The sequence below is a fragment of the Mustela nivalis genome (genome assembly GCF_964662115.1).
Source record: "Mustela nivalis genome assembly, chromosome: 2".
Lineage (NCBI taxonomy): Eukaryota > Metazoa > Chordata > Mammalia > Carnivora > Mustelidae > Mustela > Mustela nivalis.
In genome coordinates this window covers 86812655-86831961 of record NC_139021.1, presented here as the reverse complement: position 1 = coordinate 86831961, position 19307 = coordinate 86812655, and the positions used below count along the sequence as shown (strand labels likewise).

The window sequence follows — 19307 nt, the reverse complement described above, 5'->3', positions numbered from 1 at the left end:
CAGAATGTCCATAAGGTCACCACAATCTTAAAGAGTTCAAATAGTACTATACGTTAATTATTACCTCAAAACAAGTGAAATGAATGTTTTTGGAAGGACAGGATATGACTGTAGAGCATGGCAGAAGGCAGGTAGTGGGTATTTTGTCCATGCCACATACCTTTGGATTTGACTGGAAGAGTCAGATCTCTATTACCATCTTATAAGTAAAAGAGAAATTGCCTATAAATGTGTCACCCAACATCTATTTCCAATTTCACTCTGGTAAAACATTTCACATAGTAGAGTGGATTACAAACCAAATGAAATGCTAAATTAACTAAGGGCCATGTGACTATTTTCTGCCACTTGAATTACTTAAAAATGGTCTGACTAGAGCTATGGCTTCTGGCCAAGTCTACCTTACAGGAAGGAGCTCCAGTAACACATGGAACAGATTTAGTTTCCTTAGTCTAGAATTTAAGGCTTTTCTCTCGCTACCTCAATCTTCTTTTATAGAATATTCTTCCAGGATGCTCTTCATCCCTAAGTATCGAACACATCAGGTTGTTTAGACATGTCAAGCCTTACCACTCTCCAAACATACCTAACTTTTCTCTGCTCCCATGATTTTGCTCACTGTTTTTCCAGACTAGAAGCCCTAAATCTTCATCAAAATCTTAGTCTTTTTCTCAACATCTCACCTCTGCATAAGCTAAAAGCCCAAAAGAATTATCTATACCTTGTTCTGAACTACACAACATCCTAATTAGATTTCACATCAGTATTATATGAACACTTCTGTACAGAGAGTTAATATTTACATAGCATTTAAAAGAATGTGTGGCATATAGTGAGCACTATAACAGCATTTGCTATCCTGTCTTTTGTGGAACACCTATAATACTACATCCCACATCACCATTAGGTGCTTTACATATACATATATACATTACTAATATAATAATTGCACAAGGTAGGTATGATTATGCCCACTTTGCAGCTGAGGAAACTGAGACTGAAATTTTACATAACCTGTGTCCATGAAGTAGTGGAAAGAGGGTGTGAACCTGTGCCAGAGCCTGAAGCCTTTAACCCATCTCCCTTATCATATGACCCACTTTCTCTCCTAGACTATAAATCTTACAAGGCCATGTCTTGTTCACTTCTACATACATCACAAATTCTCAGTTGTGACTGAGAGCAGGAACTCCAAAAATATATTTTGAATTTGACTGAATGATAATGCTTAGGAGCCTGCTGTGAACGCCAAGTTACTAGCATGTGGTAACAAAGTGTTTTCAATAGTATCCCTCCTATGGGGCTGTGAATTACAACATTTTTATTTTTGTTTTGGTAATTTAATTATACAAGCAACTACTGAATATTTACTCAGTGAAAAGAAGCTACTGTATATACCCATGCTCAAGTCATTGTTTCTCTTTTCAGAAACTTCCAAGACAATCGTGTGGAGGAACTTTGTAAAGAAGTGAAGGGGGTGGGATTATGGACATTGGGGAGGGTATGTGCTTTGGTGAGTGCTGTGAAGTGTGTAAACCTGGTGATTCACAGACCTGTACCCCTGGGGATAAAAATATATGTTTATAAAAAATTAAAAAAAAAGAAGTAACTACATATGAAGCTTGTATATAAGTGTCACAGGAGAAGTCCTAACAGATTTCAAAGGAGTAAGATTGATATTTCTCAATTTTCTAAGGGTTCAAAAATATCCCATCTTGGTCACAAATGAAACTTTCCTTGCTATACACTATATATGAATTAAAATCAACTTAACTTGATAAATGTTATTACTTTCATTACAAACAATATGCTGAGTTTCCTATTTTTGAAAAGAATTTTAAAAACAGCAATATCCATAATGTGATTTAAGGAATCATAAATAACATTTATTATGTGCAATTTTCTGTACTTTATTGAGAATTATTTATTACTGAGCATGCCCTGGACATGATGTTCCAGAGTGAAAAGGAACCCATATTTATCACATAGCTTATTTGCTCATCATTGTATAATTTATCCTACATGTAAATGAGTCAGCCATAGTTTCTATAAAAACCCTCAAACTGCATATTTGAAATAAATATATGATAAATAGCCCAAAGAAATTAAATATTTCTGTACATACCTACTGAGTAGATCACTTAAGTCCTTATCTTTCTCATCAGGATAGCTGTACTGAGCAGAACGTTTCTTTCGAGATTCTTGTGTGAATGCTCTGAACTGTCCTCTACTCCTACAGTCTGTGGGGGAAAAGTATCCACATGAGCATTGTGTGAGATTGCCATCATCCTCCTATCTAGAGTATCTCTTTAATTGAGAAGGAAAATGGATAGCTGCTTGGTCAATTCAATTACAGGTTTCTGGTTTTGCATATGACTCCATCTCTGTTTTTACCAAAGCAGGTGAGATACCAAGACAATTTACAAAATCTGTGGAGGCTCCACAGGGAAAGCAAGCTGAATCTGAGCAAGGACACTGATCACAGGGTACATTATTTTCACTTAGAGGACTTGAAAATGGGGAAAGAAACAAAAACGTGGTACACAGAATGTTTACGGGACAATATGCATATAGTTAACACTATTGTGCTGTACACTTAAAATGGTTTGCATAGTAAACCATGGTGGTGGTGTTTTTCACCACAATAAAAACACATGAGAATGGTCTGAAATTTTTTATATAAATATGAAACAACAATAAAAACAAATGTTCTTTAAATTTCATCTGAAAAAAGTTGGATTGGAAACCAGGTATATTGAGAAGAAGAACACAATGATATAGAACCTACCTTTCCAAATAGTAAAACTACTAAATATAAAGCTTTAAAAAAAAAAAAAGGAAGAATTTTTAATGCTGGAGGGAAAAACAGATTGAAATGGAATGTGATAACCATCCCAGAGGTTTTCACTACGCACTTGAATCTAAGAGGTTACACTGGGCAGCATAAATTAGAGGAAAACAAGGGATTATGCTATAGCATTTTGTATTGGGCAATAGCAACTTATTTCTCAAGAAGGGGAAGTAATGACAACTTACACAATCACCTTAGCATATGTAAGTTAAAATCAAGAGGAATATGTTCCATGATAAAATGTTAAGCAAAGCTGAGGATAAAATGTAAGTTGATATTTTCAATAACAAAATAAGCTACAAATGCTATAAAATTAGACACAAAAGAAAAATAAAACTTTGTTATTCTATATGAACTTACCAATATTAAAACAAATAGAAAATAAATGACATGTTAAAATGGTGACAGTGATGTGTCTAACATTGTTATAGTTATTTCTTTTTTCTTACTCTACTTCTATCCTTTGTTTTGTCCCAGTTTTCAATAAGAAATAGTCATGATTTAAACAATTTAAAACAGTAAATGTAAGTAAGCAGAAAGAAATGGGTTATTCCGAAGTCTGATTCACTTCAGTAGGCTGAGGCCGGGGACAGGTGGGAAACTTTGGACAATCAAGGAGGAACATGAAAGTCAAGAATTCTTCCCAGGGACAGAGAAGTCCTCAGAAAGGGAGGTAAAACTGGGGCAATGACGAACTACCTCACTGGGCAAGATTTGCCCATGAACTCATGGGAAATACACGCTGCTGAATATGTTGCAGTTGTAACTTCTGAAAATGTATTTTTGAGACATTATAGATAAAGTTATGTAGTTTACTAACAGACCTATACATGCCTACTTTTACACAATTACTTTAACGTAATACCTTATCAATAATCAATAATCCATAAGTATTTGCAGATCTGGGTGAGAAAAATAGAAATGAAAACAAAAAGAAAAAGAATAACACATATGGGTTTCACTCCTGTAATAAAACTTAATTTTTAATTATTTTTTAAATTATTTTAATTTTTCTATTTCTGAAGAGTATATAATTTGTGTCAATAAATATATGGAACTTCCTAAACTAAGTTATTAGACTAAGCAGTGTAGGGAAAATAAAAAATGAGTAAGGCATGGTTCTTGGTTTTAAAGAGTTTGTAAGTGGAAAAACACAGCATTTCCAGTTAAGCCAGATATTATACCTTTTAATCCTCATATAAAAAGGAAAGAATATAGAGAAAGGGGGCTGCAGGTCAACTCACATTATCTATTGTCTTTATTCTTTTAGGAAGATAGAACTTTAGAATTTATTTTAGAGTGCCAATAGAATATGCAAGGTCATATACATAAATCCCAAAAGCAAAGAGTTAGTTGTATTTGTAATGTAGCAGGTATATATTGATGCACATATGGGAGCAGAAACACAGAGAATCACTCCCCCACACCCTAGTTCCACCAGAGAATGAACACTGAGAGTGAGGTGAACAACTCACTAGAGTTGCAATGACCAGGCATCTCTTTTAATGTGACAGGTTTTTTTATTCCTGACATCTTTTTTTTTTTTTTTAATTCAACTTGGTATTTATCCCTAGTTATTGCTGAAGAGGTAAAGCATATTTGATTGCTGAATGTTTGGCTCTTAAGCAAACAACATCTGAATTGAAACAGTATGTTAATTTGATAGATGCTTTGGTTTTATACCTATGCATATATATCTTTTATAAATATGTATTTACACTTGTTCAAACTCTGTTCTTAGGCCTAACATCAATTATTAATTTGAAACTTTATAATAACATGTGATGGGTATTATTATCCCTAGTGTTACCTTGAGGAAACTAAAAGAGGTTACATTACTTTCTCTAAGGTACTACAGCTTTTTATGGAAGAGCCAGGTTTTGAATCCAGATATATTGTCTCAAAAGCCCAACCTCTTAACTGCTACACTACAACAAGGAATGAGAAAAATAGAAATAATAAGATCAAAACTCCTGAATATGAGGTTTGTGCAACTTTGGAATAATGGTACCAGTATTTGTTAACTGGATGAATGAATGAGTGGATGGATGGATGGATAGATCTAGAGTGGAAGATAAAAGGAGATTACTTGAATTCATATTGGCTCAAAAATACGGTCAAATTTCTGGTCTACATATGACTTAGTGGAGGCACGTTAATACAGCAGATACTACTTCAAGATGCCATTGAAAAAATAAAATTAAATTTTAAAAAACCTGTTCCCTGGGGTGGGGGAAAGAAAAAAAAAAGACACCATTAAGAGATGTGGATGAAGATAAAGCAATATGGCTCATTTTCAAGAAGTATAATGCAATGTGTGTATGCATGAATACATATAACTTCCCATTCAGCCAGTACAGCCTAAATTGGCCCCCCAACCCATCCCTCAGCTTTTGTACTATGAATGAAGCCCTAGATCTTTACTGTGTCAAACGAAATCCTTCCCTGTGCACACATTCTTCTGTCTTCAGCCTCATTTCTCTCTAATGCACCACTCATGGCTAACCATCCAGCTCCAACTTCATTCGGTCTCTCTCACCTGAGTAATAAACACCACAGGTGTCATGTCACCATCTCTAAGAAGCCTTTCTTAAACTGCGGACCAGGTCAGAAGGAAATTCATTACATTCTCTCAGCACTCTGTACCTCTGTCTACTATTCTTCACTGGCTAAGGAGAGAGCAGCGAGGAGGGCTCTGTCTTACCTACCAGTTGATCCCCATCCCATAGTATAGCACCTGCACATGATCCACACAAATAAATATTTTAATAAACGAGTGAACGAAATCAAACAGGCCAAATCATTATTTTAAAATATCCAGTTCTTTGTTATTTTCTGTGTTTAAGAGTTTGATTGCAGGGTTCACTCTAGGTTATACCATGCTTTCCACATTTGAAATATATTACTGTGGATAAACTACTTAAACTTATTGACTACACTTTCTCATCTCTTCATGAGGATGATAACACAATTTATCTCTTGGAGTTGGTGAGAGAATTAAATGAGTTAAGGGAAGTAAAACATTCTGAAAGAATGTCCTATACAGATTAAGCTTCAACATCACTTTTATTTCTGGAAAAAACTTTATAGAAAATAAGATGACTGACTTATTTAGTTCATAAGCAACTTTTGCATAATGTCAAAGTTATAAATGCTTTTGTTCATAGAACTAACGTTCAAAAAATATTGTTGAATGAATTAAAATTTAAGGTAATGTGTTTGTAGACAGTTTTTCAAGGCAATTCCAAATGAGCTTAAAAAACATTTCCCTGAAAATAATTGGTATAAACACTTCAGGATTTTTTTTACATTTACATTTCTTTATAGTGAAAAATAGCACAGAACAATTTGCAGAACTTGCATAAAAGCAACAACTTGCTATTTAAAGGTATTGTCAAATTAAACTAGTAGAAACGTGATGTCAGTCTGTTTGGCAGTGAGTACTGAAAAAAAGAAAGCTTATTTCAATGGGTATGTAGATTGCAGTCATGTCCCTGACTCATATCTAAACATAGACCCCATCTGGTCTGGCCTAGAGATGGACACGTGGTAAGGAAACATGTCAGAACACGAAATCCTGGACATTAATGATTAATTTAATGAAATCAAAAGATTCTGAAGACAACAAGCTGCTTTAGTCATGGGTCTGGACATTCTGATTTGTTGGAGTGACTGACATTCCTTGAGTATTAAACTTGAGTAAACAAGTTCAAGTTGGGGAGTTGAAGGTACAGTAGCTCAGGCAAACATACATGTTTGCATAAATTGATCAAAACACTACAACTGTGGAATATCAGGGTCCTGATGCTGCATTCCACATACCAAAAATATATCAATGATGATAGGCTTGGGGCGCCTGGGTGGCTCAGTGGGTTAAGCCTCTGCTTTCGGCTCAGGTCATGATCCCAGGGTCCTGAGATAGTCCCGCATTGGGCTCTCTGCTCAGCAGGGAGCCTGCTTTCCTTCCCCTTTCTCTGCCTGCCTCTCTGCCTACTTGTGATCTCTGCCTGTCAAATAAATTTTTTAAAAAATGATGATAGGCTTAAAAACTGACAAAAATATATAACACTTTGTTTTTAAGTAATGGTCAACCCTTGTTTCTTAACATTTTAGCACTTCTCATTTGCTGGCAAGAAGAGAAAAGGGGGGCGCCTGGGTGGCTCAGTGGGTTAAGCCGCTGCCTTCGGCTCAGGTCATGATCTCAGGGTCCTGGGATTGAGTCCCGCATCGGGCTCTCGGCTCCTGCAAGGAGCCTGCTTCCCTCTAATGCACCACTCATGGCTAACCATCCAGCTCCAACTTCATTCGGTCTCTCTCACCTGAGTAATAAACACCACAGGTGTCATGTCACCATCTCTAAGAAGCCTTTCTTAAACTGCGGACCAGGTCAGAAGGAAATTCATTACATTCTCTCAGCACTCTGTACCTCTGTCTACTATTCTTCACTGGCTAAGGAGAGAGCAGCGAGGAGGGCTCTGTCTTACCTACCAGTTGACCCCCATCCCATAGTATAGCACCTGCACATGATCCACACAAATAAATATTTTAATAAACGAGTTGTTTCTGTCTCTTTGTGTGCCCTGCTTACTTTTACCTATTGTTCTATATTTGATCATTCTAAACATTCTTGTTTAAGTATATCTCTTGTAATGAGGTAGAATTGAAACTGTTTGGATACATCTAAGAATTTTTTCTACCTTTAATAATTCTCTTAATACACTGAAACTTCAACTACATCTGAGTCTTACTAGCTTTCTTTAATTTTTGCTTATGCTTCATTAGTTAGTTCCTATATTGTTGATTTTATTTCCCTAGTGATCTGCAAGGCATACATCCTGTCTTTACTGCTAGGTACTTTATATTTCACGGCAGCATATTTGAAAAGAAATTTCACTAATTATCAATGTCAATATTTAAACACTAATAATTCTAAATATAATGAGAATTTTTAAACTTTATAGTAATACTAAAAAGAATCATAAATCAATTTTTGGTATTAAAAGAACTTTTCCTAACTTAAACAACTTAATGAAACTGTGCTTATTAGCAACCTACTTCTTTTTTAAAATTTTTAATTTTTAAAATTTATTTAATTTTTTTAAAGAGAGAGAAAGAGTACGAGGGTCAGGGGGTGTTGGGAGAGACGGAGAAAGATAGACTCCAGGCCCAGTGTGGAGCTGGACACAGGGCTCCATCTTATGACTCTGAAATCATGACCTGAGCAGAAATCAAGAGTGCCACCCAGGCACCCTAACAACCTGCCTCGAGAATGGGAAAGTTTTTTCCTACTGGGATGTCATAGATTGTAAATAAAAACAGGATGCTGTATTTGGAAGATAACACAATATCCTCAGAACTTATGAGATTTCATTTAATAGCTAATGTTTTATTTTATATATATATATAGATAGATAGATATAGATATATACACACACACACACACAAACACACACGTAAAGTCAACATTATCAGTAGAGTTTGATTCATTAATGGTATCGCCATTTAAACACATCAATTTTGTATCATTTCAGGGCGATTTAGTGCCCTTTATCCTGTTTTTGATGTTTGTTCTCACCTTGATTTCAACAAGCTATTCATATAAGATATTATGTACTTACAGAACCAAGGAGAGTGGGAGATGTCCTATGGTGCTCTATTAAAAATAGCAACTACTTTCAAAGACAAACCTGAGAACACTGTTGCAAATTAATTGGTTCATTAAAGCTTTATAGGAGTTGCTGAAATCTTACTTCTTTAGTAATACTTGGAAGGCATTTTATAAGTTAAGTATGAAACAGCCATAACATCATGAAATATTGTGGTAATAAAATCAGTCTCTTATGGAAGAAATTAAACTTTCATTAGTTTACAAACATAAGCACAATTTATTTGAACTAAAGTCAAGAGTAAACATAAATATATTTACATTTGTATATAAAATATACTGTATTTAAAATTACTTGACGTTTTAAAGACAGAACTTAATGTAAACTATGCAGCTGGAAATTGCAAGACCAGATGGCTCCATAAACCCCAGTAGAAAATATGCATCTGTTGGTTCTTTGTGAAATTGTTTTATCTAAAAGAAGTTTTATTTAATCAAGTGGCATGGGGTCTTAATACATCACCTGCATTAGGTGTTATTTTTCATTTCTAAATGAAATGAAAATGACATGATTGGAGAGTAAATCATTTTCTGACACTCAAAGAAATGTTTTATGCTCTATGTAGAATCAATTTTATCAGTAGAGTCTGATTTATTTGATCTACAGTGCAAACAAATGTGCCAATTATAAAGCTCTCTGAAATAAGTAGATTGGTAATAAGAACTTGTGAATATTATTAGTTGCATCTGTGATGTTTATAATATTATGCAAAGACTCTTGATCTATTCATTAAATGATACTAAAAATTAGTTTAAATTGATGGTAAAATGTCAAGAGTGTTACATTTACAATTTGTTAGCATAGGATTCTAAAAGGAACATCAACCAGCTAAAGAAGAGTTCCCATATTTATCTCAGGTAAAAGGGACTTGGAGATTATGGGAAGTATAGAGAAAAGAAAACTAGTTATGACATTAAAAGGTAAGATAAGGAAGAACAGAAATAAAACCTGGACATGGAATTGAGAAGTCTGCATTCCATCCCTAGCCTTGCTAATAAATAGTGAGGGCAAGTTACTTAGACTTTTTCAATATTTTCTTCCTAATCTTAAAATGAAGTGGGTTTTTAATTTTTTTGTTGTTGTTTTTGTTTTTGTTTTTTTTTTCAAATGAAATGATCTCTCTGGTTATCTCTCACTCTGAAGGCCTATAACTAAGATAGCTAAGGGAAAAAAAGAACACAGACATGTAATATGAAATGCTTCCTGCTTTATAAATTATGTCAAGTGATATATTAAATCTAAAAATCTGAAAAATCTTGCATTATCTTATGTGCAATAAAATTCCTACTTATTAAATTCATTCATTGTGTCATTTGCTATTTTGATCACTGTGATCTTCTTTTTAATTACAACCCTTGTTAGGTTTTCAAGTTATCTTTTCTTTAAAACCAAATCAAATCAATCAATACTTTGAATACCTGTTGCTTATAAGATAACTTCCATAGCAAAGGCTCTGTTCTGAACTTCTGTTTGTTCTTCATCATTTTCTCCATACTTTTCATAAGAACTTGACTGTTTCCTAACACATACTTATGGCATTGAATTACTACTTCTCTGTTGGTTGAAATAAGAATAATACCAAATTAAGCAATGTATTCATCTGATAACTATCTCCACAAACTGGTCTAATGCTTCTATGTACTTTTAATCAACCTGTAAGTTGTTTTGGCATAATATAAACAGACATATTGTTGACAGAAAAACATTTTCCTATGTACTAAGGAAAACAGAAACCTCATGAACAGTAGGTAAAATAATCTTTGACTAGAATCTTCCATGATTTGAATTAGAATATTGTTTCTTTAATCTTTACCAATATTAATCACTTGAGTGCTGTATTTAAAGACTAACTCATAAGTATCCTAGTTTTCTGCCGTATCACTTGTACCAAAGGCATCTGCTTCATGCAAGCTTGTATCCAGAACCAGCACAGAGCTCCCACTTTGCCTCTGCCCATTCTCTGGTACTACTTGTAGGAGCACCTGTGCAAATTACAGGCTCCTCTAGTGACTTCCAGTGGACTGCTGTTTGGTCCAACAAAGAAATCAAACCAGGAGTTCTAGAACAAGTTCTAGAACTTATTGCAGAAGGAGGTCATCCTGGTACATGGCATCCAATTGTCTTTAGATTCTTTCACACATACTTAGTTGCAGTTTGCTCATATTGACAGAATCAGAGTCAACACAGCAGGTGGTTTAAATCTATGTGTCAAATACAAAAGCTGAGCAGAGAAATAAACTCATAAGACAAAAATCATGAAGTGGGTAAGGACAAAATGGAACAAACAAGATGCCTATGAAGTTTTCCTAAAGTTTTGGAGAATCACTGTGTTTTTTTGTTTTGTTTTGTTTTGTTTTTACTTTTAAAAACTATTTATTTGAAAGAGAAAGGGGGGGGGGAGCAAGCAGGGCAAGGTGCAGAGAGAGAGGAGAGAGACAGTATCAAGCAGATTTCCTGCAGAATACAGAGTCCCACACAGGCTTAGTCCCATTACCCTGAGATCATGACCTGAGCCTGCTTGAGACTCTCTCCCTCTCCCTTCCCTCACACTCATTCTCATGCTCTCTCTCTCTCTAAAAACAAAAACAAAACCGAAAACCATCAAACAAACAAACAAACAAACAAACAAAAACCATGGGCTTCATGGGCTTAGAGCCCATGGGATTTATATATTCCCAGACAAGAGAAGAGGAGGGAGCGTGAAAGATCAAGTAAACAGTTAAAATGTGTTTTGCTTTTTCCTTGTGGGAACTCGTAAGGTTCTATACAAGAATGCTTTTAATCTTCAAAGAAACCAATGTTTTGTAACTGAATTCCAGGTCCTACCCTAGCTTCAGATCAAAACTAGTTTTCCCACAGCTTGCTTCAGTAAATTTTTAGTCCACACAAGAGAGAGCATCAAATGATTAAACAGGAACCCCCATGACCTTCAGCAACCACATCTTCTGGTTAACACTGCACACAGGAAAGCTCAGGTTTTTCCCAGAGAGCTTAGACCTGGATCAGGATGCAGCTCAACAAAAAGCAGGAAGAAAAGTGCCTGCCTGGCCTGGTGGTAGATGCCTCATCTCAAGACCACAGGAACTGCAGGGATTCCCCTGTGTGGAAGATATGTCTTCCTCTGAGCTCCCAGTCTTGGGGTCAGGACTCTCCAGGGCAAGCTGTGCTGCCTGGGATCTGCAGATCAGTGTAGGTTTGGGGGCCAAGAGAAGGCTGAACTGAGGTCCTGGGAAATAGTTAGGCCAAGTGCTCTCAAGGGAGCCTAACACCTGTGGAACCACCCAGCCAGGGAAGAAGACTGGAGGCAGCTTAGCTCTGGAAGGACTTGATGTCCAGATTTCTGTGGTTTCCCTGATCGCTTCTGCCTTCAGGCCGTGCTAGGGGTCTCAACTTCTCAGAAGGTGGAGAATGAACTGGGTAGAAAGGCTATCTTCCTGCCCTCACCTGCGAGGGGCTGATATAAACCTTCTGTGAGGTTTTTTGCCACGGAAATAATGTCAACAACCAGACCTGAATCCCCATGATGTAATAGAGGAAAAGTAACTGCCCATTCCAGGAGACTGACAGCCAAGGAAAGTCAGAGCATGCCCCATCGTATGGGAAAGGCAGAGAATTATGAAGGAGGAATTTAAGACATGGCAAATACTGCAGAAAAAAACTTCCTAAACCTTAATTAGATGAAGCTGGAGCTAAGAAATTAAACAGAGGAATTTAAAAGGAGGATGGTTCCTACGGAGACTGAAATTAGTGAATTTGATATTAGTGGTCATGTGCGAAAAATAATTAGAACGTTCAGCAAAAATATAAGAGGTTGAAATAAGAAGGACAAGGAAAGAGATTTGGAGGGTAAACTGTTTAGGCCTAATACTCAGGGATATTTCAAAAGAAAATATATATATATATATATATATATATTTATATATATATATATATAAATTATACAATGTTTAAAGAATATATAATTAAGGAATATGAGATTCACATACCCCTTTGTTAAAGAAAAGTATAAATTTGTGAATTGAAATTGCTCACAAAGTTTGAGACTGAGTTAAGAAAAGTTATATCTAGACATATTCTGACCTAATAATATATATAAATGGGATGACTTGGGGATATTTATACAGTGGTATGAAGCAAACATAAATGGATAACACAATGTGATAAATGACATGCAAAATGAAAACAAAGTCCAACTCCTTAATACCCTAAGATACTCCACCACTTCACTGCCTACACAAACATACAGCAATAAAGCTTTCTAAGTGAACATACATGTCTGTTGCATGTCCATCTTTTAGATCTTGTGCCTTCTATCTACAAAAAACAATAAAGTACCATTATTCAAAACTCAATTTAATTTATAATATTATATTTTTAGAAAGATTAAGAGTTCATTTCAATGTATTTATGCATTTAAGAGAGAATTTTTGTTGTAGTTAAATTTAAATTTGGAACTTCTGATAATCAGTACTAACAAGCAGGCTACTATTTATGGGAAATGGAACTGAAGAAATAGTCTTGAAAAAATTCTTCTTTAAAAATAACATATACAGGGCACCTGGGTGGCTCAGTGGGTTAAGCCTCTGCCTTCAGCTCAGGTCATGATCTTAGGGTCCTCGAATCGAGTCCCAGATCAGGCTCTCTGCTCAGCGGGGAGCCTGCTTCCTCCTCTCTCTCTCTCTCTCTCTCTGTCTGCCTCTCTCCTTACTTGTGATCTCTCTTTGTCAAATAAATAAATTCTTTTAAAAATAAAAAATAAAAAAAATGACATATACAGTTTAGTTGAGAGTCAGATTGATAATACCTTTCTTTCTAATAAAGATAAGACACTAAGATTGCTTGGAGTGACTGTTAAATTCCAAATCAAGCTCTATGTTTTTCTCTAAGACAATGAAAGTTAAAACAATTAAATCACTTAAGAATGAGATTATCAGAGAATGGTGAAGAATTATTCAACAGGAATGGGAACATGGGTAAGATAAGTATAGTGATTAGTAAAGACAGTGATTTCTAGGTCCATTAATACCTCCATTCAATACTTCCCTTAATGCTTTAAGAAATTAACAACTTCAGATTTGAGAGGTGGATACAATGTGGCTAATACAAGAATTTCTGGCTCCAGTTAATTTGGACAACTATGATGTGCCAGCTAAAGAAAATTACAGACCAACAATCTACAAAGTGATATGAATCATTCTATCTTCCCCTAAGTAATTGCATGCTGCTGTTAATTGGGAGGTATAAGAAAGTCTGCCATAAATAAGTGGTCCATTTTTGAGTAGTTACTAACTATCTTTATTCATAGTCTCTCATTTTAGGGGCACCAGGGTGGCTCAGTCAGTTAAGCGTCTGCCTTCTCTTCAGGTCATGATCCTGGGGTCCTGAGATAGAGTCCCGCATCAAGCTCCCTGCACAGTGAGGGGTCTGCTTCTCTCTCCCCCTCCCTCCCCTCACCCATGTTCTCTTGCTCACTCACTCTCACCTCAAATAAATAAAATCTTTTAAAAAATAAAGTCTCTCAGTTTAAAGAATGTCTTTTAATTAGGTTTTCTGGAAAAAATATACTTTTGGTCAGAAAGTACAAAGAAATATAAAATCTGCATCTGCTTACAATGGTTCTCATTATAGACATGTTTAGATTCCTTTTAGTATGATTTATTTGTATACTGAGCTGTATTTGTATCCTTAGGTGATTTTGTTCCCAAAATGACTTCTGAGCATTGTATTAAGGAAGACATAGGCTGCCATGTAGCCAAACATGATTTTGAGAATGACAGTGCCATTAAAGAAGACACTTCATTTTTCTATCTAACTTCTTGGTAAATGTTTACTATTGGTTAATTAATTTCCAGGGGTTTTTGTTTTATTTTTTGAGACACTATCAAAGAAAAAGAATTTTTATTATTCCTCAAGACCACAAATTAGACTCTTAATAATAAGATTGCTTCACATATTCAAGATTCCCTCCTCCCCTTGTCTGTTAAATCTTTCCCATGCATTTTCCAAAACAAATATCACCAATAACAAATGCATTACAATTTAAGTAAGGAGAAGATCTTTCCTCTGGGTCCTGAGATGTCTGAATTTGATAGTACATTGGAGCCACAGGACTGAAGGAGAAGGAGGGTAGAAGAGGCTGGGTGCCTTCATTTGGTGGCTGCTCACTATCTGTGCCATGCCCCTGTCCTACGGGTGCTCAAAGGAGACTGTGCACCCAGAGAAAAGAGCGGAGGCTTTCAGGTTGCCTATATATAGGTTTCAATCACAGCTGGGGAACCTCAGAATATGTAGTTATCATCCAGGAATCTCATTTTCCTCATATGTGAAGTGGGGACAATGATACCCACCTTGAAAGACTCATAAAGATTATGAGGTCAGTAGGTGTTATATATGAATCACCTACCACAGGGTTGGTGGTGTGAGCACCTAGAAAAGGCATACGTGGGCATAATGGGACCACAGCTTTGCTCCCTGCACTCGAATCATTGCTTCCATCCAGAGCACAGCTATTTTCATCGTGGCCCACACCCTGCCATCCCATCTATTTTTTCCTCCACTCAGTGGGCTCAATGCCCAGCCTCAAGACTGCAGAAAAAGCAAAAGGAGTGTTACTACTTGCCATTCATCTTGTTTTTCACATTGCCGCTCTGAGTCTCATTTTGGAGATATGGAAATATTTCATTATTTCTGGCCATAATTCACCAAGAATTTGAGGTGAGGACAAGTATACCTCCTCCTCATAGTACTAAATGACTTTCTTCTCTGTCCCATAAAACCCACCATAGAGAAAAAAGGAAACTGCAACTCAGATGTCACTGTGTTTTTGGTTCAACATTCTCTCCTATTTCTAGCACTTGCTTTTCCCACTCAGGAATGTTTGGGGGCTAATAACATCCCCTCTCCTGTGAATGCCAACTACTATTTCTATGATTGCAGCTGCATATTTCTTCTTAGAGAACATCAGAGCTCCCCCATGTCAATAGCCTCTAAATGTGGCAGGCATGAGGCCACTGTGGCCCATGTGTTGGTAAAGGCAGAAGAGACACAAGTGTGGTATCATGCTCATATGTGGAACCATAGCATGTTCTTCTCAAAACCATCAAGCTCTTGGTTCATTTTTAGGTGTCAGCTGACATAGATCCTTTCCCTAGCCATAGGTTACCACTTACTCCAAGTTATCTGACACTTTCAAGCCATATTCTCTTCATTTATTAAAGGAGAATAGAGCCATATTTCTTAAGAGGTAATGTGGTGGCAAACTAGATGCATACAAAGCACCTTAGGTAGAGTTTGGCTCATAAAAGGTGATATGGCAGATGTGGCAAATTATGTTGTATCACTAGAGAAAGTTCTCTAACTCTATCAAGACATCCCCAAGTTTCCAATGAGCATAGGTGCAACATCATATGGAGACTAAATAGTCTAAATTAACTGAGCTACTATGATTTTTTTCTCCTCTTTATGGTCAGCTGACCCCCAGGAAGCAGGTATATACAGTACCAAATTACTGGAGTTTGATGTTTGTCATAGTCATCTGAAGGGCAGGGAGAACAAGACCAAATTCATCACCAAGGCCCAGCCCATTCCGCTGGGTCCTTCTTGCTCTCCCAGGCCTCCCCCACTCCCTACCCCACTCTGCTGGGCCCCTCCCTTCCTGTCAAACCCCTCCGACCACTCAGTCTGAGGAGATTGGACCCAAATGGAGGAGGCTGGGAGGTGGAACCTTTAGTCTTCCCATTGTCTTCTCCAAAGTCCGTCTGATTCCTAAAAGGAAGAAGATCTGCTCTCGTGTGTTTTCCTCCGTGCACCTAGGTTGAAGGAGCATAGTCTTTGATGTTAGAAATCACACAAGCACGCAAACATGCAGATCCAGACAGGGCAATGGTATCCTCACTGACCTTCACAGCAGTCTTGCCACACTCGCAGATCGACCTGCGGTATCTCACTGCAGCTCAGGTAATCCTGCGGGTACTGTGCCTTTACGAAGACATCAGCCTGGACTTGCTGGATGTTGTCACCATTGTCACAGAGCACGCGGCCCAGTGATGCCTGCTTCAGCTGAGTGAGCTGTGCTGGAGTGAACACCCCGGGGTTCTCATACCAGAACCTGGGGATCAGCAAGGAGAAGTGCAGAGTGAGGTCTCCGGCAGAACACTGCACTGGGCTGTGTGCAGAGCAGTGATAATAGCAAGAAAAGCTCAGCAAAAGCGAAGCATATGGAAAGGATTATGTTTGTTCTCCAACTAAGCATGTTTGAATTGCCTCCAATTTGTATAAAGTTCTTAAATCCCATGGCTTTGAACTATCACTTTCTATTCAAGTTTTACAAAATGATTCAAACTAAAGCTTTGTAAAGTTTTAAAAGGTTTTTAAAAAGCACAGCTCATAATCTAAAATTCTATAAATGGGCCTTAGGAATTACCGAAACAATTTAATATTGACATGTTTGCCTAAAAGGGAAATGTTGCTTTGTAATTATTAATACACACTAGTTTATTATATCTATTGGGTAATTAGAATGAACACATTTGGTTTCAAATGAAATGATACAATTAAAAAAAAACACTATTAAAGTGAACCTTTGTTCATTCCTTCAGGAAATATTTCAGTACCATATGCCAAACACTTTTCTCATGTAGGCATACAACACATGATAGAAAGGAAAAGACTGTAGCCACTCATGGTATATGGGCTGACTTGTGACCCCTCAAAATTCATATTCTGAAATCCTAGCCCCCCAGTACTTCAGAATGTGACTTTATTTGGAGATAGGTCCATTAAAGAGATAGTCAAGTAAAAATAAGTCATTAGAATGTCGTGGGGGAATTAAGGTCATAAAATATGGACACAGACAAGTACAGGGGGAAGACCATTTGGAGAGAAAGAGAGAAGCTGACCATCTATAAGACAAGGAGAGAGGCCTCAGTAGGGACCAACACTCCCAACCCTGATCTAGACTCCAAAACTGAGAGACAATACATTTGTTGTCTATGTCACCCAGTCTTTGGACTTTGTTATGGTAGCCCTAGTAAACTAATACAAATGGGGAAGACAGTTGACTCCAAAAAACAAAAGCTTTCCCCAATTTGTTTAGTTTTTAACTACATATATTCTTAAATTATTATCAATTAAACATATTAGCCCAACTATGTGTTGCAATAAATCCAGAGTGCTAAAACTAATTTATAAAAATAAAAATTAAATACTGTACTATGAATGTCTGCCAATGTGCAATAAAAGGAATTAAAGCTGTTCCTACTTTCTTTATAATATAATTCATAAGTAGAAGAGATTGGGAAGAAAAATTTTAAGTAAAGAATAATTTTTAATAGAACTTTAATTAAAAACTAAGTTCTAGGCAATGTTTTAAGTCCTATATATGAGATATATATAGGACATATATATATATATATCACCTATACAATAATACAAAAGGTCGAATTGTCAAACAGGTTCACAAGAATCCTAGCCCTTACTCAAGACAATACTAATGATTCAGAAGATACAGCAAGTACTTGGAACACATTTGGTTCAAGTAAGAGAAGAGAGCTAATTGTGTGTCCTATGCCAACCCAGTGGGGGCTGATTAGTTTTTCAGTTTTCTTAGTTTTTTTACTTGGTTAGCCTTGCAAGAAAAATATTACATGAACTTACATCTCCTGCCAGCTGTCTGCCATAATTTCATAAATTCAAGTTGAGTTACAATAAACACTTTAGACAAACCAAGAGATTTTTAGGAAGAATTCCCAGTTATCATTTCACTAGTAAATGCCCTTAGCACAGATTTTGCCAGGAGGTCTGGTATTGGGTCAACAAATCTTCCATGAAGATGAAGGCACAGAGCTGCCGGCCAGCTGTCAACTTTTACACTGCCAACATCATTTACAGTTGCCACAATTTATGAGCCCTAGGTACTACTGTTAATCAGACTTTACAGATGAGGCAACAGGTTTCAGGTGTTATGTGTCCTAACGTTAAATAGTTGCAAGTAGGGGTGCCCAGATTTAAACACATGGTAATGAGTCTAGTGCATCCTTTTAGCCACTGACTTCTATGCCTTTTCTAGACAATCTATTTCTTATTTTTTTACAAAGATTCATAAAAATTTATAAAAAGGAACGTTATCTGGTATCAGTAGTCATAAAAATTCTGTGACCAGCTACTATTTGTTATTGCTCAAATTCAAAACATTTTAAATCATAGAAAGCAGGGAATCACACTTTTAATGTTATTGTACACCTATATTTGGGGGCAAAAAAACTGATTTCGTTATCTTTGACAAATAGAAGACAAATCTTTACCTATCTCCATCTCTTAACCGCTGAAACTGGGTAACAAACAGGCACATAAGTGTTGGTCCCACTCTTGTGCCAGGGATCAGGTCTTCAACCATGAGGGCAGGCCAGAAGTCAATGTTGCCTGGTGTGCTATACAACCTGAAACAAAGATGTACAGAAATCACATGCTGGACTGTGAAAATGACAATGATAGTACTATTTATACAAATGACTACAGAGCATTTTTAAAGTTATACACACTAAAAAGAAAGAGATTATTATTATTCCCATTTTACAAGTAACAACTTTGAGATGATAGAATAATTTAGGGATCACCTAGCTGACCAGGGAACAGAGCAATGACCTAACCACGAGCGTTTAACCCTAGTCATATAACATCCACTGTGTTCTTCTTTATACTCTGTAAGTATATGGAATATAATAGTGAGTGTGTGTGTGTGTGCGCGCAGATCTATATCCAACTAATTCTTTCAGAAACATGTAACAAATAAA

The 19307-nt window shown here is 36.4% G+C and overlaps 1 protein-coding gene across 1 annotated transcript in view; it reads right to left on the bottom strand.

Moving 5' to 3' along the window:
- The window catches only part of PXDNL (peroxidasin like), a 500679-nt gene that overhangs the window by 35787 nt on the left and 445585 nt on the right, over positions 1 to 19307 (bottom strand). Inside the window, exons 18-20 of the mRNA XM_082720100.1 lie at positions 18819 to 18953; positions 16416 to 16624; positions 2126 to 2240 (exon numbers count right to left, since the gene is read on the bottom strand). Coding sequence (XP_082576226.1) covers positions 2126 to 2240; positions 16416 to 16624; positions 18819 to 18953 — 459 coding nt within the window. The remainder of the gene's footprint in view (positions 1 to 2125; positions 2241 to 16415; positions 16625 to 18818; positions 18954 to 19307) is intronic.